The sequence below is a fragment of the Stegostoma tigrinum genome, chromosome 6 (assembly GCF_030684315.1).
Source record: "Stegostoma tigrinum isolate sSteTig4 chromosome 6, sSteTig4.hap1, whole genome shotgun sequence".
Taxonomy (NCBI): domain Eukaryota; kingdom Metazoa; phylum Chordata; class Chondrichthyes; order Orectolobiformes; family Stegostomatidae; genus Stegostoma; species Stegostoma tigrinum.
In genome coordinates this window covers 66,980,681-67,004,099 of record NC_081359.1, presented here as the reverse complement: position 1 = coordinate 67,004,099, position 23,419 = coordinate 66,980,681, and the positions used below count along the sequence as shown (strand labels likewise).

Genomic DNA, 23,419 nt, shown 5'->3' with positions numbered 1-23,419 from the left:
GTCACTGGCTATCTTTCATGCTGTAACCGTTCAATCTGAGGGTCTTGCCAAGAGCCCTTTAACTATTTTCACTCCCCCGCCGCCCCCCCCCCCCCCCCCCGCCACCATAGCCCTGCTACCTCTTATCTATTCAGCTGCTTATCCACTTCTCTTTTGAGAAGCATGATTGAATCTGCTTCCACTGTCTGTTTCAGACAGTCCATTCCACATAGCTACTCATTGCATAAGGGATTCTCCTCATGTCCGTTGGATGTTTTGCCAGTCACTTTAAATTACTGTCTACTGATTTTTCCATCTGCCAATGGGAACAGTTTGTCTCTACTCAATTCCTCATGACTTAATAAAATGTAATCTTCAATTCAGATCTTTACAAAATTTATAAATGTTATCCAATAATTTTCCAATATATCGGGCAATACCAAGACATTTAAGATGTGCAAACTTCTGGTTTTGTTTCTTCATCTGATCTCTCAGCTTTCAGCATATTCATATTCTACATGAGTTGTCCCCTTTTCACTAATTACATATGGCAGTGCAGTATTTGCTACTTACTGCCAGAGAGCACAACCAGACTGACAGGAATGATCAGGTAAACAAGCTGAATGAGTAATTGAGACAATTAAAGTCCTACTTGTACAAGTGCCAAATAATTTTGCACTCCTTCAATTATCAATTTTTCAGAGCCTTGCTTAATTAAAGAATTGTTATATCCACATAAACGTCCATCTGGAACTATTTATCACTACTTTTAACATTGCTTTGTTCTAACAGAATTTAAAAGAAGATCTAAATGGCCAAGGTGATCAAAATATAGGTAAGTGCAATAAAAATATTCCAGCTGTCAGTAGGAGGAAGAGGGGATGTTAAAGTGGTGATTGTAGGAAATCTAATTATGGAAGCATAAAGTATTCTTTATGAACAAGATTATTTGTTGCCTGCCTAGTGCCATGGTCAAGGAAACTCAAACTTGAAGACTCTTTGAAGGGAAGGATCTAATCATTATCATCCATGGAGCTAACAACTTGCATCTAGCGCGAAAGATGATGATTGTAGATGTTGGAGGTCAATTATTGAAGTCCCGGGAGATCACTGCAGAAGTCCAAGATGTGCAGTTTAGGCGGCTTGGCCACACTGAATTGCCCTATAGTGTCCAGGGATGTGTCAGCTAGGTCAATTTGTGGGGTTATGGGGATAGGGTGGAGTGGTGGATCTGGGTGGGATGCTCTTGGGGTCAGTGCAGGCTTGATGATCCAAATGGTTTCTATCTGCACTATAGGGATTCTGGGTTCCTCAAGATGGTGTCCTAGGATCAACCATGTTCAACTGCTTTGTCAATCCTTTCCTCTATGGTAAGATCAGAACTGGGGACGTTTTGCTGATCGGTACACAAATCTTCAGCATTGTTCACAGCTCCTCAGACACTGAATCAGTTGGTGCTGCAAGACCCTGGACAATGTCCGAGTTTCACCTGGTAGGTGGGAGGTAACGTTGGCTGTACGCAAATGCCAGACAGTGACCATCTGCAAGAGAGAATCCAGGCAACAGTCAGAGAGGTACTACGTATAGTGAAGGAGCAAAAGTGGTGTCCAAATGAAGCATGTGCACCCAGAGGGTATAATCTCAAGAAGTTGTACAATTATGACAGGTGAGAAGGAAATACTTGAGGCTTGTGAAATCCTTCTCAGCGAAGGGTTGTGGGCCTGGGTTTTTAAGTAAATTCAAGGCTAAAATATGTTTTTAATCAGTTGGAGAATCAAGGCAGGAAAGTGGAGGTGACGATTACCACATCAGCATGATCTCATTGAGTAGTGGAGCAGACTTGTTGAGCTGAATGGTGCACGTCTGCTCCTATATCTTATGGAATTGCAACGTGGAGACAGAGAATTAAAATAAACCAACAAAACAAAATGGGGCAAGAGGGAAAAAAAAACACAACTGGGTGGGTGAAAAAGTGATGGTTAAAACTTGTTCAACTGTGTTAGTTCAGAATGCTGTAATACCAAGTGAAATGTTAGTGCTGTTCATCAAGCTTGTGTTGACCTTCAGCAGAACACCACAGCAGGCCATGGGCTGAAATATCACTGGACGGTTAAAATGTCAAGCCACTGAATGCTCTGTGCCAAGTTTACAGGCAGTTTTCTGCATACCAGTCATCAAAATTGCATCTGCTTTCCCAGTGTGGAACAGACCACACTGGCGATGAAAATACATTCTATGTTGAAAGAAGTATAAAGGAATCGCTGAAAAGTGTGTTTAGAGCCTTAAACAGTGAGTAGGGAGGAATTGGCAATGCAGATGTTACATCTCCTACGCTTGTGTGAAAGATGTCAGAGTGAAGGAGGGGGATGTTGACACGACTAGACACTAATGCAGGGAACAGTCCCTATGAAATACTGAAAGGGATTGGTGGGCTGTTTGGTGATTACGTAATGCCGCGATCTCTCTTTTCTCAAATGGTGTGCAGGATTGGCATATGGATGTTGAGAAATGCAAGGACATAGAACGCTACAGCGCAGTCAGTGTTTATCTATAGTTCATATAATGGGACTAGCAAGACCACAAGGGATGGCAAGGTTAAGGGAGCAGCTGTGATTTGGGGCAGAGTTATTTATTCAGAACCAGATATTTGGGAAGGATCAGTGAATGCACAGAGAATATCACAAGCTGAGTGTTTAAATGATGTGCGACTGAAAGCTTTGGTCACGTGTGCAGATGTAATAGAAGTATCCTAAAGCAGTCATCTGAACTGTTTGGTTTCCCATTGTAGAAAAGACCACATTGTGAATTTTGAGATCATGTGATAAGTGAATGGACAAAAATGTGGTAGATCTGCTTTGATTAAGGCAAGTGTGGGATCGTGAGTTTTAACCTTAACATGACCAAGCAGCAGAATTTCTAGTTCTTGAAATGCAAGACACTTAATTATGCATCAGGGCCCCACCCCACAATGTAACATTAAAATATCATTGAAAATAATAACCTGATGAAATGCTAGCTTCTAAGTCTGTAAGAGTAGAATACAAAGATTGAAGGCATACTTCAGCTGCACAAAGCCCTATTAGACCTCACCTGGAATACTCTGAATGCTTCTTGATATTGAACATATTAACAGTTATGTTTACTTTGGAGGTGTGTCACATGGGTCCAGGCATAATTCTAGTAAACCTAAGGTTCAAGTGAAATGAAGAGAATGTACTTAATCACCATTGCACTGTAAATTTTGACCAAAATTTAAGATATTAATGGATAAATAAGCAAGATACTATTGCTACTGTTGGAGAGAGTAGGCTACCGAGTGTATAGTCTTGCCATTTCTTCCAGAAGTGAAATTAGGAGATACTGGATTAGAAGTTAAAACAAGTGATAGACATTTAGAACTCTCTCTTGCATAAGCACAATTAATGCTGGTACAGTAGTTAATTTTGGCATAATAAATCCTGAGATTCATTATGATTGAAGATATTAAGCGATAAGGGGCCATGTTGCATCTGAGGAATTAGGTTAGTCATTATCTGGTTGAATAACAGAATGTACTCAAACTAAGGGGCGACACAATGGCTGAGTGGTTAGCACTGCAGCCTCACAGCGCTAGGGACCCGAGTTCACACCCAGCCTCGGGCAAATGTCTGTGTGGAGTTTGTGCATTCTCCCTGTGCCTGCGTGGGTTTCTTCCGGGTGTTCCAGTTTCCTCCCACAATTCAGAGATCTGCAGGCTAGGTGGATTGGCCATGCTAAATTGCCTGTAGTGTTCAAGGGTGTGGGGGTTATAGGGGTTTGGGGTCTGGGTGGGATTCTTCAAGGGGCGGTGTGGATTTGTTGGGCTGAAGGGCCTGTTTCCACACTGTGGAGAATCTAATCTAATCTAAATGGCCAGCTTCTGTTCTTGTGTACCTAAGTAGTGCATAGAATAAGAGGCTGTGGTAAGCTTGTACCTGACTAAGCTGTAAACTGTTGCAGATAGCTCCTCTCAGTGCACCTGTTCTGTCTTTTGGTGCGCTCACAAGATGCCTGTTAAGAAGAAGAGAAAATCTTCAGGGTCAGAAGACGCCAGCATGAAAAAATGTAGAATAAGCAGGTGGGCGCCCTTTTAAGATTTGACATATTTTCCTTCTTGCAAATTTAATAACTAATGCTTTCCAATATTTTGCTCATTCAAACAGATTTAAAATTTAGCCTTTTACTCAAAGGGCTATTTGCAAACTTCACTGTAGACTAAGTGCTTCTATAAATAACCCAATGTTTTACTTAGGGAAGATTAGTTTGGCTTCACTATGACAGCAACTTGTATTTAAATACTGTCTAGCAAGATTTTTGTTCTTTTCAAGTGTACACATTGCCATGGATAATTTTGGTTCCAGTTATGAGTTTTTGCTGCTACTTTTTAAAAACTTTGAATACATGGATAATTTTGGGTGTACAATTATCCATATTTAATGATGTTTAGATTCAGAGGTGTACAACACAGAAACAGACACTTTGGCCTAAGGCCAACCAGATATCCCAAATTAATCTAGACCCATTTGCCAGCATTTGGCCTATATCCCTCCAAACTCTTCTTATTCATAAAGCCATCTAGGTTCCTTTTTTAAATGTTGCAATTATACCAGCCTCCACCACTTCGTTTGTCAGCTTATTCCACACATGCGCCAACGTCTGCATGAGAGTTTCCCTTAAATCCCTTATTAATCTCTCCCCTCCCACCTTAAACCTATGCCCTCTAATCTTGGACAACCCCACCCTACCCCAGGGAAAAGACCTTTGTCTATTTACCCTACTCGTGCCCCCCTCATGACTTTATAAACCTCGAAGGTCACCCCTCAGCCTTCATCGCTCTGAGGAAAATAGCCCCAGCCTGTTCGGCAGGCCTTTCACTATAGCTCAAACCCTCCAACCTGGCAACACCCTTATAGATGTTTTCAGAACCCTTTCAAGTTTAACAACATCCCCCCCCCTATAGCAGGGAGATCAGAATTGCACGCAGTATTCCAAAAATAGCCTAACCAATGCCCTGTACAGCTGCAACATGACCTCCCAACTCCTGTAATCATTACACTGATAAATAAAGGCAAGCATGCCAAATGCTTTCTTCAATACTGTTTACCCAAGACTGCACTTTCAAGGAACTATGCACCTGTGCTCCAAGGTGTCTTTGTTCAGCAATGCTCCCCAGGATTTTAACATTAATTGTATAAGTCCTGCCTCAATTTGCGTTTCTAAAATGCTGCACCTCACATTTATCTAGATCAAACTCCATCTGTCATTCCTCGGCCCTTCTGATCAAGATCCCATTGTACTCTGAGGTAACCATCGCAGTTTGTACACCACCTATTTTGGTGTCATCTGCAAACTTACCATAAGACCAGAAGACGTAGGAGTGGAAGTAAGGCCATTCGGCCCATCAAGTCCACTCCGCCATTTAATCATGGCTGGGCATTTCAACTCCACTTACCCACACTCTCCCCGTAGTCCTTTAATTCCTTCTGAAATCAAGAAATTATCAATCTCTGCCTTGAAGGCATTTAACATCTCGGCCTCCACTGCACTCTGTGGCAATGAATTCCACAGGCCCACTGCTTTCTGACTGAAGAAATGTCTCCTCATTTTCCATTTTAAATTTACCCCCCCCCCGCCCAATTCTAAGGCTGTGCCCACAGGTCCTAGTCTCCCTGCCTAATGGAAACAACCTCCCAGCATCCACCCCTTCTAAGCCATGCATTATCTTGTATGTTTCTACTAGATCTCCCCTCAACCTTCTAAACTCTAATGAATATGATCCCAGGATCCTCAGCCGTTCATCATATGTTAGGCCTACCATTCCTGGGATCATCCCTGTGAATCTCTGATGGACATGCTGCAATGCCAGTATGTCCTTCCTGAGGTTTGGGGCCCAAAATTGGACACAGTATTCTAAATGGGGCATAGTGCTTTTATCAAGTCTCAAAAGTACATCACTGCTTTTATATTCCAACCCTCTTGAGATAAGTTGCAACATTACATTTGCTTTCTTAATCATGGACTCAACCTGCAGGTTAACCTTTAGAGAATCCTGGACCAACATTCCCAGATCCCTTTGTACTTTGGTGTTATGAATTTTCTCACCGTTTAGAAAATAGTCCATGCCTATATTCTTTTTTTCCAAAGTGCAAGACCTCACATTTGCTCACGCTGAATTTCATCAGCCATTTCCTGGACCACTCTCCTAAACTGTCCAAATCTTTCTGCAGTCTCCCCACCTCCTCAGTGCTACCTGCCTGTGCACCTAACTTCGTAACATCGGCAAACTTCGCCAGAATGCCCCTAGCCCCTTCATCCAGATCCTTTTATATATAAAGTGAACAGCTGCGGCCCCAACACTGAACCCTGCGGGACTTGTCACTGGTTGCCATTCCAAAAAAAGAGCCTTTTATCCCAATTCTCTGCCTTCTGTCAGACAGCCAATCCTCAATCCGTACCAGTAGCTCACCTCAAACACCATGAGCCCTCACCTTACTCAGCAGCCTCCCATGAGGCACCTTACCAAAGGCCTTACAAACTATACCTCCTATGTTCACATCCAAATCCGTTATAAAAGTGACAAAACCGTGAACCCAGCACTGAACCTTGTGGCACACCACTGGTCACAGGACTCCACTTCCACCCTGTCTTCTACCTTTGAGCCAGTTCTGTGTCCAAATGGCCTCTATTCCATGTGATCTAATTTTGCTAACCAGTCTACCATGAGGAATCTTGTCAGACACCTTACTGAAGTCCCTTTAGATCACATCCATCACTCTGCCCACATCAGTCGTCTTCATATCTTTTTAAAAAGCAAATATGAATGCAATATTTACATTTCCTTATACTCACTGAGGCTCACACTGACATGTAACAGGCGAGAACGGAACTGTGGTATTATATTGATTAGACACAATATTTTTAATCAAGATTGACTGCATTCTCCAAGATACATAACGTACATTCAACAATGAAAACAAAAAAGCCTTGAAAAACGGCTTGATATATAACTGCTGCCAAGTCTGTTTTATTGTTCCTAACACTTAATTCCTCAACTTTATAATAAATATTAAGGCAAAACATAGTGAATAGCTCTGAATTTTATCAGAAGACCCAGAAGACTAGGACTTAAAATGAAGTTCAGATTTTTTGAAAATGGCTTACTGATCAGGTTTTGTCTTTTTAAGTTTCTGTAGAGTACAGACGGCATCTAGATTAATAAGTGATGACAGTTTTTCAAGCAAAAAGTGCCTTGCTTGGTTTTATGAATATGCAGGTAAGAACTTCGTGGCATAGTGACTTGCTTCATCACGTTATAAAAACAAATGTAATCATTTGTTGCTGTCTCGTTATTTTATACAGTTTTTACTATGTGGGTTGGTAAAAATCACAAAGCAGTCCTGTTTCTCTGCTGCAGCATTGCTTATGAATTGCAGAGAACACGTTGTTCTGAAGTCAGTTGGAACAATGGGAAACGAATAAATTGTATTATTGCAATGCAGCATTTCTGCCAAGAGTCTGGTGCGTTTCGTTGGCATTGTCAGACCGTGATGAAAAATGTTTATTCTCACATTCATACTGTCTGAAGCTCTTGACCAGTATTTGTACAAAATATTTTGGTAACTCCCTCCTGCCAGTGCACCTCCACCCGCTTCCCTGACCCGATCGAGAACTGAACAGAACAATGTAATTGAGGCGCATAAATGGTAAGTGGCTATTAGCCAAAAGAAATATGCCACTTTAGCAGCTCAAATTAATATATTCCCATAAGTAGAGAGCTTTCTGAATTGTTCTGCTTCATTCTATGATAAGGTTATTTAAAGCTTATCATTTGTGACAGATTTTGGACAAAATCACATTGCACTTTTATAAGAAAATGTCATTGAACATGGCACCACAAATTCTATCTTTACTTAGCAATCCGGTCAGTACTCAAAAGACATCTAAAAACATTTTAGAGAGTGTTTTATTTGATTTAAGGGATTTATTTTCCCCTTCCCTGGGCTAGGCACGAACTGCAGCCAAGTATGAGCCGGCAACCTGATACCAGGTTTCTGCTGGTGACACTGTAAACAAATGTTAGGAAATGTGCTGCTGCAGTCAATAAATGGCTCTTGCTCTGAAAGTCATCTCACTCCCTGTTAGAAAATGTAACTTGTTTTCACATGTCACTTATTCTAATGTATTAAACATCCCTAGTTGGGTAGGGAGGAGTAATGAATTGTACACCTTCAAATTCAATTGATTTGGCACTGGGCCACTGACTATTCAGATTGACTGACTAATTTATGTATTTGCATATGACATTCCATTAAAGTGCAACTGCTTCTTGTGCCACCTGTTGCTGATGTAAATTATGTAGATTCGTATTAGAATGCAAAATATATTCAATTATAATATGGGAGCGTAAAATTATCTCATGAGTTTTATCTCCTTGTTGCAGCAATTTCTTGCAGACTTTAAGTTGAGATGTCTGTGCTGTGAATTGCAATTTTTTTTTTATTTCTGGCTTTAAAAAAATTATTCTATGCAGTTCTCCCATTGTAAATAAGCCACAGTTTCAAAAGAATGAAACTTTTAATTCCCGCTTTCTGCTGCATCATAAATTAGCTGTGTTTTGGTTCAGCACAGCACTGAGAGGTTGGATAATCCAGATTTATGTCTGTTATTTCTGTAAAGTATTCATTTTAGCAGAACCTTTCATCGTCATTGATATGTTAGTTTGATGTGTGGGGGGAAACAATATAAACTAATTAATGTGTGGATTTTAAATGTATTTCTACAATCTTGATGCACTGTAACTCTATTTTGTATTAGCTGCTTCTGAGTGTTTCCGTTACCGTTATGTTTCATTTATTCCTGGTAAATTGTTTGTTTGAGTATATTTTGTATTAACAGCTAAGGTTTGATTTTCTGTATGTAAAGCATGTTCTTCATGTTACTTTTTTAATTATAGAACTACTTTAATTTCTCTCAGAATTCATTAAGCCTTATCAGCAGAAACCTGGATTCATCTTTTGCAGTGCTGCCGCCTTACCTCAACTGGCTAAGAAACCACTTAACATCACAACCAAATCTGTTAAAACAACCCAGCAAAGCTGGAAACTATTAGAAATTGGGCTCGATAGCTAATTTTTATGGTCTGGTTCCATGTCATGCCTGTTTCTTAATGCTGAATGATTCATAGATTAATAGCTTTAGAGCCAAAGTATTTGTCCTTGTATATAACCATCTTGTGAGCTTGGAAGCCAGAAACTAAAATTTCACTTCGTATACATTTCGTGAAACATGCAGTTATGAATGTTCAGTTTCTATGAACTTACATTTAGTGATTGCTTGATTGGCATCCGGTTCTTCTATTTTTATAATCTGATATTTTAATTTCCTGTGAAACTTTCAGCTTCCTATTAGCTAAATAATGAATACAGCTAAGCATTATGCTGGGGCTTCAAAACCGTTTACTAGACGTTTTTGTGCTAATGAAACAGTGTCAGTTCATGAAGATCCTCTGTTTTCACAGCTTTACCCTGTTTAAGTTCTAGTGGTTAGTAGAATGGTCATTTATGCTGGTGATCTGCAGCAACTCATTCCCATCAATATTTGACTATTTAACGAACTGATGGAACAAAATCAATAATAAAAAAAATACTCGTCCAGTAAAATGTGAGGGTGTTAGCAGAGTTATTTCTTCAGATCCATGGTCATTCATCAAATTCCAAGTAAAATCTGCAATGGACTATATAATTTGATAAAGGGTATTTGTGATTCATTGCTTGTAATATAATTAATATCCATCCATTTTTCAGTTTCCCTCAACTGGGAATTTTCATGCAAACTATAATGAAAGCATCAGGCTTCGAAGCAGAAGCAGGCTTTTTGGCCTTTTGTTCTGTGCTATTCAATAAGATTATCACCAGCTCTAGTTGTGGTCTCCACTCCATACTTCTCCCCACCCAGTTAACACTTGATTCACCAGTCTGTTAAAAATCTGTCTAGTTTGCTTTGAAATTCCGTGACTTAGCCTTCAATGTTTTCTGGGGAAGAAAATTCCAAAAGCTCTTGAATCTCAAAATGTTCTTCTCACCTCAAAACTGAGTTTATTCTTAAAATATATCTCCCTGGTTTTTGCCTATGTTGAAATCCTCCCTGCGAAGTCCCCACAGGATCTTGTGTTTCAATAGGATCACACAATTCTACTAAAACATCAAGTAAAAGTTCAACCTGTTCAAACTTGTCATAAGATAAGCCTTTCATCCCTGAAATGGAGTCACGTGAACCTTCTGAAAACAAAATAAATGAGTTTCAGGGTAGAACATGAAGTTAGTGAACCATTGAAACTATGTTAGAAGGCTGGAGGCTGAAGGTTTCAGTGATTTGGATCAGAAGAGGCAGTATACTGTGTAGGAAGTCTTTCTTTTGGAAGATGTGAGCTTGAGGGGAGGGGTTCATGTAGGGGTTACAGATGTATGGTGAGGGAGGCATAAACTGGCTTCATCAACATTAAATGTATTTTTTTTTCTTTTGTTGCAGGTAGGTTTTGTGTGCACAGTACCATAAGTTAGACAGGGGTGCTCTGAGATTTCTGTGTCTTCCCCAAATGAGCCAGTCAAGTGTATCATCTCCCACCTCTGCATATCTCTCTTTCTACTATGTTGACGATTTACGATTTTTCTGCTCGTCCTGAACTGGGAAATTTAATCAACTTTATTTCTAATTTCTGCCATCCTCCTCTCCTTCGAGTTCTGTCCTCAACTCCTTCCCTTCCCTTCTTTCACATAGAGACAGTTAAATAATAATCACTAATGCTTAGGTGCTCTTTTTTTAGCCAGTTTGACTACACTTCCTAACACATCTTCCAGTAAGCATTTCATTTAATTTTCCTAGTTTTTTTCCATTTCTGCCTCATTTATTCTGATGTAACCTTTTTGATAACCAAAACCCAATATGTCTTCCCTTTTCCTCCACTGTGGATTCCTCCCAGTGAGTTTAATGAGCCTGAACAGTGGTCCATTCTATTTCACGGAGTTATGCTTTCATCCCTCTGCAGACCAGAATAAGATTCCCTTTACCCCCACAGCCTCCATATTTAGTAAGTTACGCTCTTGTCTCCCCAAAAACATTACAAATGTTTGCAAGAACATTGTGTAAATTTGTCTGTATGTAGGTTATTTCAAAGCAGAAAGACCTAGAACAAGAATTTCTAAATAGATCATTGATAAAGTTTGTTTTTAAATGGCTGAGAGATGCTACATATCATAATAAACTCTTAGACTTTGCTGCAGTATTACACCATATGTATGAATTAGCAGTACAACCACAGCAGAGTAATTGAAACACTTTTGAAGTTGATTATTTTGTAATCATGAAAATTGAGTGGAGCCTACTAGAATCTCTGGCCACGTAACAAATGATCAAATAGATCACATGCTACAAATGCAGCTTCACTGGATGTCCTAAGAGTTTGGGTTTTCAGTGCCTGTTTGTTTGGGACATGGGTTTCTCAGGGTGCCCCGTACAATTGCTATTTGCTGGCAGCAGGTAGAATATTCTAGTTATTGTGTAGCAAAACAAAATTTTCATCTGGCTTTTTTTAGATTTACTTAGCAATTGTTTCACTAAATACTTGAGTTTGAGATGACTTGCATTTTATGAAATCGGAAGGAGTTTTTAAGAAAAAAATATTCGCACCTTTTCAGTTCACTTGAATTTGACATGTAAATGCCAATTTTATTCAAAGTTTTAATCTGTTGAAATTACTTGTGAAATTGCTCCATGTTAGCCAGGTTTGTCATTATACAGGTGGCTAGTCTTTGCAAGCAAATTACGTTCACATTCTGGTTTGTTTTTTCTGTATGCATTAGTTATACTTTACAGGACTCTTCCAATTTTAAATAATGTATTTGTGTTAAAGATTAATTGACCTTCAGTCAGGACAATCAGAACTAAGGAATTTGGATGGAATCAGGATTTTATTTCCATTTTCTCTTTAAGGTACAGATGAAGTTGTTGGTCCTGAAGGAATGGAAAAATTTTGTGAAGATATAGGCGTGGAGCCTGAAAATGTAAGTATAAACTTACAAAAAAGAATTAAAACTACAGAAGTGAGAGTTTATTAACATTGACGTAAAATTACCTAAACGGTGCTTAGACTCTGGCCTATAGTACTCTATATGTAGTTCTGATTTTTCATTATAGTTAAGATTTTTCCTTTTTAGCTTGGCAGTTGTTAGTTTGAATGTCTTTGCCATTTTGTGTTAAGTGTTTTGTTTTATAGATGTGCTGCCATTTTCTAGGATTAATTTCTACCTTTATTAAATTGCAGCTTTTTGCTGAGTACAATCCAAGTTTAAATATCTTATTCTGATCCGTAAAAGCTAATACAGTTATGAAGGAACAATTTACTTTATGGTATTTGCAGAGGTGAGAAGGTCGAACGTGGCTTATTTCTGGTGTGCCCCAGTGCTATATCTTACTGATAAATATCTACTAACATTTCATTTAACACTTGTCTACTGGCTGTCAGTCTAAGGAAAGCCAGTTGAAGATTTCGCAAAACTATGCATTCGCAAAATTGGTGAATCTATGGTGTTTCTGTAATACCAAAGAACACAGCTTCTAGAATCTGCATTTCATGCACACAGAATATACCTAGTGTATTTTACTTTTAATTAATCAAAAGCTTAATTTCTTAGTTCTTTGCAGACATATCTGTTTTGCCGTTTTTCTTGTCCACAGAGGATAGAACTAGAGATAGCATGAAATTTAGGAATAGAATGTCCTTGCAAATATTTGAAAAACCTGTATGGCCTGAATAAACAAATGTTGAAGATTTGGAGAAAACTTTGACTGTCAAGCAAGTTGTGAATGAAGTTCATTTGCTATTTTGTGATCTTCTAGTCTTTATATGAATCAATAATTTAATCATGCCTTCAGCTGCCAAGACCCAGAGTTCTACGTTTTTCTCCCTAAGTGCCTCTGTCTTGCTCCTCATTCAAAGATGCTTCTTCTAATTTAACTCTGAGCCTTTGGTCACCAGCCCCTATCTCTGTGGGACTGGGTTTAAAAATTATTACAATGGGGAATAACAGAACCATTCTGATTAAACTGAAACACAAGCCAATCTCTTACATGAGTAGGGGTTCCCCTTTAATCATGCCTGAAACATCCAAAGAAGCTCATCTTTCCCCTTGTAATCTATTAAGAGTGGTTAAAGGAAAGAAAATTCTTGAACTCCACTTTATAAGGAACAATCTATTTATTTAACCCAACAATGGAGAAATTAACAAAATTACTAACAATTCCCCTTAGACTACTAACTACTCCCTAACTGGTCTAAATTCTACTGGAATGATGTTTTAAATAAAGGCAAGTCCCACTAATATAAGCCCAATTAATAAGATGCATTAAATTATAAGTTAATCTCTCAAAATTCGCACACTGTCTTCTGAAATATTCTGTCTGCTGTCTCTCTTCACAAGCACCTTTCTCCCGTTAATTCTGCTGTCTGAGATGTGTTATCTGTATAATTTCCTCATTGCAGACTTTGAGCTAAAATTCCACATAACATTCCACATTAAGCAGAGGTTCACCTGCACATCTGCCAATGTGGTATACTGCATCCACTGTACCCGGTGCAGCTTCCTCTACATTGGGGAAACCAAGCGGAGGCTTGGGGACCGCTTTGCAGAACACCTCCGCTCAGTTCGCAACAAACAACTGCACCTCCCAGTCGCAAACCATTTCCACTCCCCCTCCCATTCTCTTGATGACATGTCCATCATGGGCCTCCTGCACTGCCACAATGATGCCACCCGAAGGTTGCAGGAACAGCAACTCATATTCCGCCTGGGAACCCTGCAGCCATATGGTATCAATGTGGACTTCACCAGTTTCAAAATCTCCCTTTCCCCCACTGCATCCCTAAACCAGCCCAGTTCATCCCCTCCCCCCACTGCACCACACAACCAGCCCAGCTCTTTCCCCCCCCCACCCACTGCATCCCAAAACCAGTCCAACCTGTCTCTGCCTCCCTAACCGGTCCTTCCTCCCACCCATCCCTTCCTCCCACCCCAAGCCGCACCCCCAGCTACCTACTAACCTCATCCCACCTCCTTGACCTGTCCGTCTTCCCTGGACTGACCTATCCCCTCCCTACCTCCCCACCTACACCCTCTCCACCTATCTTCTTTACACTCCATCTTCGGTCCGCCTCCCCCTCTCTCCCTATTTATTCCAGTTCCCTCCCCCCATCCCCCTCTCTGATGAAGGGTCTAGGCCCGAAACGTCAGCTTTTGTGCTCCTGAGATGCTGCTTGGCCTGCTGTGTTCATCCAGCCTCACATTTTATTACCTTTAATTAGGCGGGCTTTCTGAGAGCTGAATAGTGCTATCTCTGGCAGATGATGGATGGCTCTCCCCGATTCTCCAAATACCTTTGTCTTATACTTGTAATGGCGTAATCAAATTCTTATAATTGGTTTCAGGTTGTCAACTCATCAGATTTAAATTCAGTTGGCTTTCTGTATCTAGGTGCTTCATTTAAATTAATTGGCCAAATTCAAACTTGGCGTTGGGGGGGGGGGGGGGGTGGGGGGTGCTGCTTGTTTGTTCGATACAAAATGTTTCCAGTTGGGCACCTCCTGTGCATCTGCATTTATAAACGCCCAGACACAGTTAAAGCGCAAGCTCTTAAACGGACCACAGCATTCTTGCCCCTCAGCATTTTTAACCAACGAATTCTAACTTTCTGCCTTCCAATCCATGAATACTGTACCCAACTTTATAACAAAATATTCTTCTAGAACTCCCTGGGATATTTTGAGATTAAAGGCACTACGCATATGAGTTGTTTCTATTACCGCAAACACAATATTAACAATTCATCTTTTTTTGATGCATTGTGGTAATGTTAGATTAATTAGTTCTACCCACATTAAACATTTGCACTTCTCACCGATTTGTTTTTTCTTCCCCCCTACATTCAGTGCAAAATCCTTTTGTCTACTTTTGAACAGTTCACATTAAGTAATAGCAGAAGTGGAAATCCATGCTTGCACCCACTATTTATAATTTTAGGCAGCTGCCTACCCTGCTTTTACACTTTTTATGTTTCTCAATGTCTAATGCTGCACTTGTGCAGAAAACTGCAGGAAAGGAGCTATCCTTTAGAGGGTGCTCTAATTTTCTAAGGTAGTTATGGTGAATCCTCATCAGTAGTGCAGTTAATCATGGTGATGCGAGAAAATATATTTAGTCATATTTGCACAAAAAAGTAATGGTCCAGATATTCTGGACAGAATTGTTGGAGGAGTGCAAACAGGAGGTTGACGTCGGGACCATTTAGAATCCCCATTTCAGCTATGTCTGTAAAATTGCCCAGGAAATTGAAACTGAAACTTCCAGTGGGCGTCTACCCTGCATCTGGATCCCTCTAAAACTGCCCCTTTTAATGTTAGAAACCTAAGGGTTTCGACACAGTTGGCATTTAGTCACCCAGGAAAAATTTAAGGATTGAAAGGTTATTGAAACACTGGAGTAACTATTAAACTGATGCCTTGTCCAGCACCCCTATGGTATTGAGTTGGCTCAAATATCTCAGCAATAGCAGGCTGTCTGTAATGCTGAATGATTTTCAGTCTTCCATCCCAGTTAGAAGTAGACAATGTAATGTTTGCTAACATCTGAGAAAAATTTCAGAGGTTTTGAGTATCTGATTAGAATCTAGGACCAAAAATGTGGTTATGTAGCTTGAAAAGCTATTGAGCTCGTTTCTGGCAGTTCATATCTGAGATGGCCTTGTAACTCCAGTCCACTTCATTCCAGAACTGGGGGCACAGATTTGAAATTAGGGATTGCTGTTTTAGGACAGATGAGTGTGTGATTTGAGAACTTGCTGCCTCAGCAGTTGGTGGAGACAGGTCGTAATTTTTAAAGGGGCGGTAGAAAGGTTCTTATTGGACAAAGGAATCTAAGCTTTTTGAGATTAGATGGGAATGTGGAATTCAAACACAAATCAATCAACCATGATCTTATTGAACGATGGAGCAGGCTTACAGGGCCAAATGATTTTCTTCTGCCCCTGTTTTGTATGTTCATCTGAGATGTCCGATGTGAGGCTCTGTACAAAGATATGACCAGCAGAAGTAGCTGATTTGTATATGAAATGGAATGCATTTATTTGTGTCAAAGGCTATCTGTCTGCTCGTAGCTATGTAGCTAAACATCTTGGATGTGTGACTGTTTGGGTTAAAAGCCATTTGGCTTCTGGTACAAAAGGGGCTGTTTTAACTCTGTGATAAGAAATATCGATTAGGAAAGGTTTAGAGGAAGATGGGCCAAACACAGGAAAATGGGACTAGTTCACTTTTGGGAAGCCTGGGTGTAAGAATCTGTTTCAGTGCTACATGACTCTAACTCGAGCTTAAAGATAGCCAGATTCGTGTTATCTCAGATTCACCAGCATCAGCAGTTCCTGCTATCCCTGTTGATAGCCACTTTATTTCCCTTCATCAGTTGCTGGTTTTTAATTAATAGGTCAGAGACCTTAAGTGTGGATGAGTCCCCTGAGCTTCCTGCAAACAAGGAAAATTATCTGGAGAAGGAAGGTTGAGAAGCTGTGTTCTGGTCAGCCCAAGAGTCATCTCAGCAAACACTGAACAGGAGCTGCTGAATCTGCCTTCCCAGTTGTTCTCTCCATCTGTAGCATTTTCTTTTTGTCTCCATCTGTGTTTGTGTGTAGAGAGTGAGTTTGTGGGTTAGTGTGTTAAGTGGTAGAGTTGTGTTAGTGCTACATAATTGCTTATCTGCAGTTTGGATCTCCTTATTTGCAAAAGTAGTTATTCTTAAATACAGAAGCCTGGTGCATGTTTTCTGGCAACCTCTGTCTAAAAGGCAGGTAACCTGAGGAATTCTACACGCTTGTTAAAATTTTTAACACCTTTGTGATGTTTCCAGGAATAGCAGAGTTTGATTTCTAGTGCCTGACCCTAGCTCAGCCCAGCACCATATTACTGACTCTGCATGTTAACCAGTTGCTGATCTTCATTTAGCATGTTTTGAAATAAACCAATGTTTGTGTTTATTAAGAAAGCTGGGTGTCTACAGCCTGGTATAGATCAGACATTTAATTGGTCTAAGTAAGTGGAGAAAGTGTTCTTGTTTTAGCTTGTGTCCCAGGCTGGAGTGACTGTACTCCCCCAGTCTCATTCATAACAATGTGTTACACTAGTCTTTCAAAGAACCAGCAAATTCCAATTAATAATCTTTATAAAAATGTTTATGAACATTTAACACTGAAATATGGTTCATTCATGAAAACTTCAGCTAAGAATTAATTGTTCTGCTTTGTGCCAAAACTCTGGAAGTTTTGAAAGTGAGTGAGTGGTCTCTGCATCAGACAGTGGTGCTGAAAGTTGCAATTGTACTTTTTTTTGGTTTACAGATTATCATGTTAGTGTTAGCGTGGAAACTAGAAGCTCAGAACATGGGATTTTTCACTAAAGAAGAATGGCTAAAAGGAATGACCTCATTACAGTAAGGAGTCTCAATGACAGTACTGTTTTAAAATGAAATGAATGGCAGTCCATTCCTGCATTCAACTGTTGTGCCTTGTATAAGCTTTCTCTGATAAGCTGCAGCTCATTCTTGATGCTAGAAAACTTGCATGTTAACCTCTAGATTATTCTTTTGGGCCTCTGCTTGGTAGGTTCTAAATACATATTTCTTTTTAACCTAGATGTGACTGCACAGAAAGGTTGCAGGGCAAATTTGACTACTTGCGCTCACAACTGAATGATCTGTCAGCTTTCAAACAAATTTACAGATATGCCTTTGATTTTGCTAGGGTAAGATACAATAAATATTTTTTCACTTGCGTTCATCTTCTGAGCTGCTGCATCTAATTTTGTCATAAACTCAAAACTCTACAATGTGCTGTCTTTTAGGATAAAGACCAACGTAGCCTTGATATTGATACTGCTAAGTCAATGTTAGCTTTGCTGTTAGGAAGGACATGGGCTCTGTTCTCTGCATTTTATCAATTTTTGGAGGTACGTTGAATCTTTTTTAAAGTCAACATTGCAAAATTTTCAAATAGTTACAAATTTTAGGAAATACAATAATTAAATGTTTTTCTGATTTTGAGTTTTCAAAATTGTATGTGAATTCTCTTCAGCAATCAAAATACAGAGTTATGAATAAAGATCAGTGGTTCAATGTATTGGAGTTCAGCCGAACTGTACTTGCAGACCTGAGCAACTATGATGAAGATGGTGCATGTAAGTTTCTTTCCCATGAATTAGTGCTATGCACTTATTCTAATAAAACCCCTACAAAATCATAATTTAACTTGTTTCGTTTTCAGGGCCAGTGTTGCTTGATGAATTTGTTGAGTGGCAGAAGACAAGGCAGTCATCATAAAAAGTTGGATGAAAGAGAACAATGGGAGAGCAATAATGCTTTGCCACCCGACTATTCTATACCTTGAATTATGATGTGGAAAGTGTTTGTCAGAAGCCATCTTTAATGCTAGCTACAGACTTTTTCAGTGTTACAAGTGAGGAGACTGTTTTCAAGTTGCATCTGTATTAAGCATTTCATTATGTATTCATTGACTATGGCGCCTAATGTTAGGATTTTGTCCAGTCTTGAGTCTTAATGCTTTTGGCGATCTCTGTTTATAACTTCATAAAATACTTTTTGAAGCGCATTCAAAAAAACAGTAAATTTTTATCAAAAACAGAAATCGTCATCAATTCCATGGGTGACTGCAGATAAAAGGCTTTGAAGTATATGGATGTGTTTTTCAATTGTTAGAAAGTGTATGCTATTGTATCAGACACTCACCGCTCTGGTACCATACCAAAAACTTACTGAACCTCGTATGTTAATGTGACTATGTAGCACCTTTTCTGTGATATAGTATATCAATAGGTACTGGTGCTAGTTTAGGCCTGTGTGCTCAGGGTTAGTGGTAATGACAGTAGCACCACCGCAAGGCCCATATAATAGAGAATTACAAGTGGTACAAATGTATGTATAAATTTGTTCAGGTTAGTGTTGTTCAAGTATCCACAGAATGATTTGCCTGTTTCCGAAAGCATGTACGTGTTTTATTTGACACCCTCTTTATGAACAAACAGAACATGGTCATACACCTGATATGGGTGGAGAAATATGTAGAATCAGAACTGCATATAAGAAAATTAATCAATACTGGATTAGCAAATATGTGGTTTTGACTATAATATTTAGTCATAACAGGTAAGTGATCACATCACCAATTTGTCTACTGTACTAACGATACAGTATTAGATTCTTTTGCAGTATTATCTTTATATATTTGACTCTCTAGAGTATAAAGTTGTAAATTAGCCTGAACTAAGCACTCTTATGCTATTGATTAGTTGAAACTTTTGTAAGGAGGTGATACTCTGGGACCTTGAATAAAGAAAAACATCTTTTATGTTTAGTGTCTAAAAGACAAATTGAAATTTTGTCGATGGATCTCTTGTGTAAGGAAAGCAATGCCCTAAGTACTCAAGTTAAGCATTGAAGTATGAGTGTAGTGATTCTTTACTTTCCTGAAAATTTCAGATTTCAGCAGATTCTTAATCCCCAAAAATCTCTGCTGAACGTGGTAACAGTATGACTAGTCTCAACACTAAAAGCTACTGATTTACTGTTCGCTTGAAAGCCTAACAACAAATGTGGAGTGGTGCTTTGGATTGCACTTTACACAGTCCTGTACATCCTAGTGCCAGTTATTATTCATAAGTAATGCAGTTTTTGTTAATTCACAAGTCCACAATTTAAAATTGAACCATATAGTCTTGTAGGTTTTAAATTTGGTGGTTCTCTGGCTTAGCACCACATTACTTGATAGTGAATGCTAGTTCATAATCAAAGTAATCACCTAAGCTGGTAAATATCTAGACCAGTTTCACCCACCTGCTTACATCAGATATGCTGACATGCAACCTATTGCTGAAAGCAGAATTCTACATTTTCTCTTGCTGTTCGTACCACCATCAAATATGGTTACTTGTTTAATGTAAGCAAGATAGAAATTCTTACAGAATGGTGGAATTGCCATACTTAAAGTATGCATTTTATACTGCTATATGATTCATCTTAACTATTTCTCTGAAATGATAGAACATTTATTGCAGTTATAAAGTGACAGCAAAGGTAGTTCACAAGTTTGGTTCCAAAATAACAAATGGGACATCGAGCAAACTTTTGTTTTAGAAACCCTCAAAGCTGATAGGAATAATTAATTATTCAAGCGTGTTGAAAACCTGATACCAGTAATTTAAAATGCAGCTAAGCAAGTTTACGAAAAGAATTGCAGCAGTAATTTACCGTTTTATTTTTCCCTTCTGTGGGGTCATGAAAAAGTTATTTTTAGAAGTTGATATTCCTAATGTCAAAAATTTCTAGCTCTTTGGAAATGTTTTTGATTTCACCAGGAAGTATCGCACCAATATCAGTTCAAAATGTCAGCAAGTTGTCTGTTTGAATAGCTACCAAGGAAAAGTTAGTCCCGCCAACTTGTTTGTGTTGTATTCTGGCTTCTGTGCTATTGCTCTGATATCCAAATACAGGGCTGGGCACCTCCACAAGGAATCTCGTCACTGTTGCTGAAAAGATTTCTGGTGGGAAGGAGACTGCAGCTAATAGATCTTGTGCAGGGAAAATGTACAGTAATAGGAATTTATCTATTTAAAGAATTCACGATCAGCTTTTATTGCAAATTACTTCACTTTGCCTACAATGGTGTTTTTTTGTTTTAGACCTAACTAACACCTAAATTATACTGCATGGTGTCCAACCAGTTTCAACATATGGTAGATTCCTGAAAAGCAGAGCGCATCTCCCCATGCAATTTGATGGTATGCACTTGAGATTTAATGTTCAATAGTTCATTTAAAGTCTTCTAATAATTATTTCTCAAATGTTCCTTTGTTTAGATCTGAGGTGAAAATCCAATTACTGTATTTAAATTTGGTCATGAGCTTCAGGTATCTCTGCATCAGCTTTAAAATACTTGATGTATCTGAGGTTTGTTAGTGGCTAATTTTTAGTTGGTTTCAAAAGTTAGCATGGCAGAAAATGCATACATGTGATTTCTTTTGGATTTTGCTATCTTTAATTTCTCATGATTAACATTTTTAAAGGCTCAAATTTCCTGACAGATGCTGGGTTCTGGTTGTGTGTATGACTGACTATATTTGGAAGAAGTTATTAATCTGGTTATGAAGTGTTTTGTAACCTGGGTTAATAAGTGTGGTCTGAATGCAGTTTATTTTTCCTTGTATTTGCAATAGGGATATGATTTAAAAACTTTCTTACTAAACTAGGAATATTCATAATTTTATCATAAATCCAGAATGTCGTAGACATGTCTGACCTGTGTTCTAAGTTAAAACAGCAAAACATAGCTGGGTCTGCAGGGAAAACGTGTTTATTTCCATCTTTTATGTAAAATAATGCACTAATCTTAAAAAAAAATCTACAGTGCAGTATTTGGGGGGAAGAAAACAAAACTTCTGAAGAAATTTGTTTGTCAACTGAGTTTGATAACATTTTCTTTAATGGGGTTACTGTGGTGAAAGCTACTGAATATTTTCCACTGTTTGTTCTTTAATCTTAAAATGTGCTGCTGAATATATAATTGCAATGTAATTAATTTGTCATTTTCTTTAAAAAAAAGACTCTCGGTAACCTCTCAATTATCCCTAAATCTGACACAAAAGAATGCTCATACAAGGAGGGGGTTTCTGTGCATTTAAATTGTGCTTGAAGAACGTCAGTATTCGCAACAGCCAATCCAATCCAGTACCAGTTTATGGCTTTTAAAAATACTATTTTTGCTTGTTACAACTTTTGCGTCGTTGACAGGACCCTACAAAAGGGTATAAAGTTTTTGATTTCACTGTTCCTACTGAAAGTGGTATCCACTCGGTGTTTCTCTTTGGATCGTGGTTTAGAATTATGTTTGTTTGTGCATTGCCTAATTGCAAACCTATTTAAATTGAATGATAAACTTTATAAAGACGTTCATAATGGAATATAAATTAATGACTTTGCATGTTTTCATATTTTAAAGATATTGGTGAAAAATGGCAACCCAATGCAATGCAGCTTGAAGCAGAACTACTGGCATGCCAAGAACTGTGAACTCTGGCATTTTAGTTGTACAATAAATAAAAGGAATGATGAAGATTTGAAGTGTCTTAATTAATGATTAGCGGTTTCATTGAAAATTAGTTTTCCATGTTAATACAACATAACCAGGGCAAACTACAGGCTGATATACCTGGATATTCTTCCTTGGTGAATAAGACAGGCTTGTGTATTAATATTTCAGCACATAAACCTAGAACATGAGTACACACCTTTTTTCGGGTACAAGATTCTACATCTGCACAGTCCCACTTATTAATGTCCTAATAATTACACACATTTTTTCCACCAAACTTATTCCATGCGTGCGCATACTTCTGGATGCAAGGTTAAGTCCTAGAATAATGTAGCATAGAAGGATACCGAATACATAACGTGTTGGCTCTGTGCAGTTCATCCAGTTAGTCTCATTTTGCTTTCCCAATTGCACTGCAGATCATTAGATATTTATCCAATTAACTTTGTTACAGCTGACTCTGCTTCTACCCTTTTCAGGCAGTTCTGAAATCCAAATCATAGCCTGTATGAAAATGTTTTCCTCATTTCTTCTTGACAACTGAGATTCTTGTCCCAAGCACTAATGTGCCCTGAGATTATTGACTTTTCTGCCATTGCAAACACTTGCCCTCTTATTTATTAGAGCCATTTGAAATTTTTGAACACCTCTAACAAGCTTCATGAGTTTTTCCTGCTGTAAGCATAACATCCCTAGTTCTTGTCCCAGTAGCACATAATTGAACACTTCCTTTCCAGATACTGTTAGTGGTGTTTCTCTGTATCCTTTCAGACTTTGACAGCCTTCAATATTGTACTGAGAATTGGGCAGTAAGAAGGTTAGGTCCTTACTAGTGTGTAAGTTCCTTTTCCTTTTGTACTCTCTGCCTCTGTTTCTAAAGACAAAGACTTGTCTACCTTTTCGGTAAGCTTCTTAATTTGATTTGTCCACCCTCAAAGATGCAAGTATGTACACTCTGAAGTGTATCGTCTTGGATTTCTATCAAAAATGTGTCACTTCTCGTTTTTATTTTTGTTGGCCCATTTCACTGAATTCTGTTACCATCCTCCATATTGTTTTAACTTACCAGCTTTTTAAATTATCCTGCATATAAAATTTCTAACATGCGTTAAAATATCAATACACCTTTCATGATTTGTTGGACACTACCAGATCTGTGAAATATTGCCCCTTTTCAATAGTCTTAGTTTTGATGGACAAACTTGTATAGGTTTCAACGATCATT

At 38.7% G+C, this 23,419-nt stretch overlaps 1 protein-coding gene across 7 annotated transcripts in view; it reads left to right on the top strand.

Annotated features, from left to right (window-relative positions):
- Positions 1 to 22,222, top strand: part of dcun1d5 (DCN1, defective in cullin neddylation 1, domain containing 5 (S. cerevisiae)) — a 28,303-nt gene extending 6,081 nt beyond the window's left edge. For 2 of the 7 annotated variants that reach the window (XM_048533623.2, XM_048533624.2), the window contains exons 3-11: positions 772 to 814; positions 3,958 to 4,075; positions 7,182 to 7,270; positions 11,986 to 12,056; positions 17,434 to 17,525; positions 17,728 to 17,836; positions 17,936 to 18,040; positions 18,166 to 18,268; positions 18,355 to 22,222. In XM_048533623.2, the coding sequence (XP_048389580.1) occupies positions 4,005 to 4,075; positions 7,182 to 7,270; positions 11,986 to 12,056; positions 17,434 to 17,525; positions 17,728 to 17,836; positions 17,936 to 18,040; positions 18,166 to 18,268; positions 18,355 to 18,410 (696 nt within the window). In that variant the 5' untranslated portion in view covers positions 772 to 814; positions 3,958 to 4,004 and the 3' untranslated portion in view covers positions 18,411 to 22,222. The remainder of the gene's footprint in view (positions 1 to 771; positions 815 to 3,957; positions 4,076 to 7,181; positions 7,271 to 11,985; positions 12,057 to 17,433; positions 17,526 to 17,727; positions 17,837 to 17,935; positions 18,041 to 18,165; positions 18,269 to 18,354) is intronic. The other 5 variants (XR_007247829.2, XR_007247828.2, XR_007247827.2 and 2 more) reach the window with 5 other exon arrangements.
- Positions 22,223 to 23,419: the final 1,197 nt, after the last annotated feature.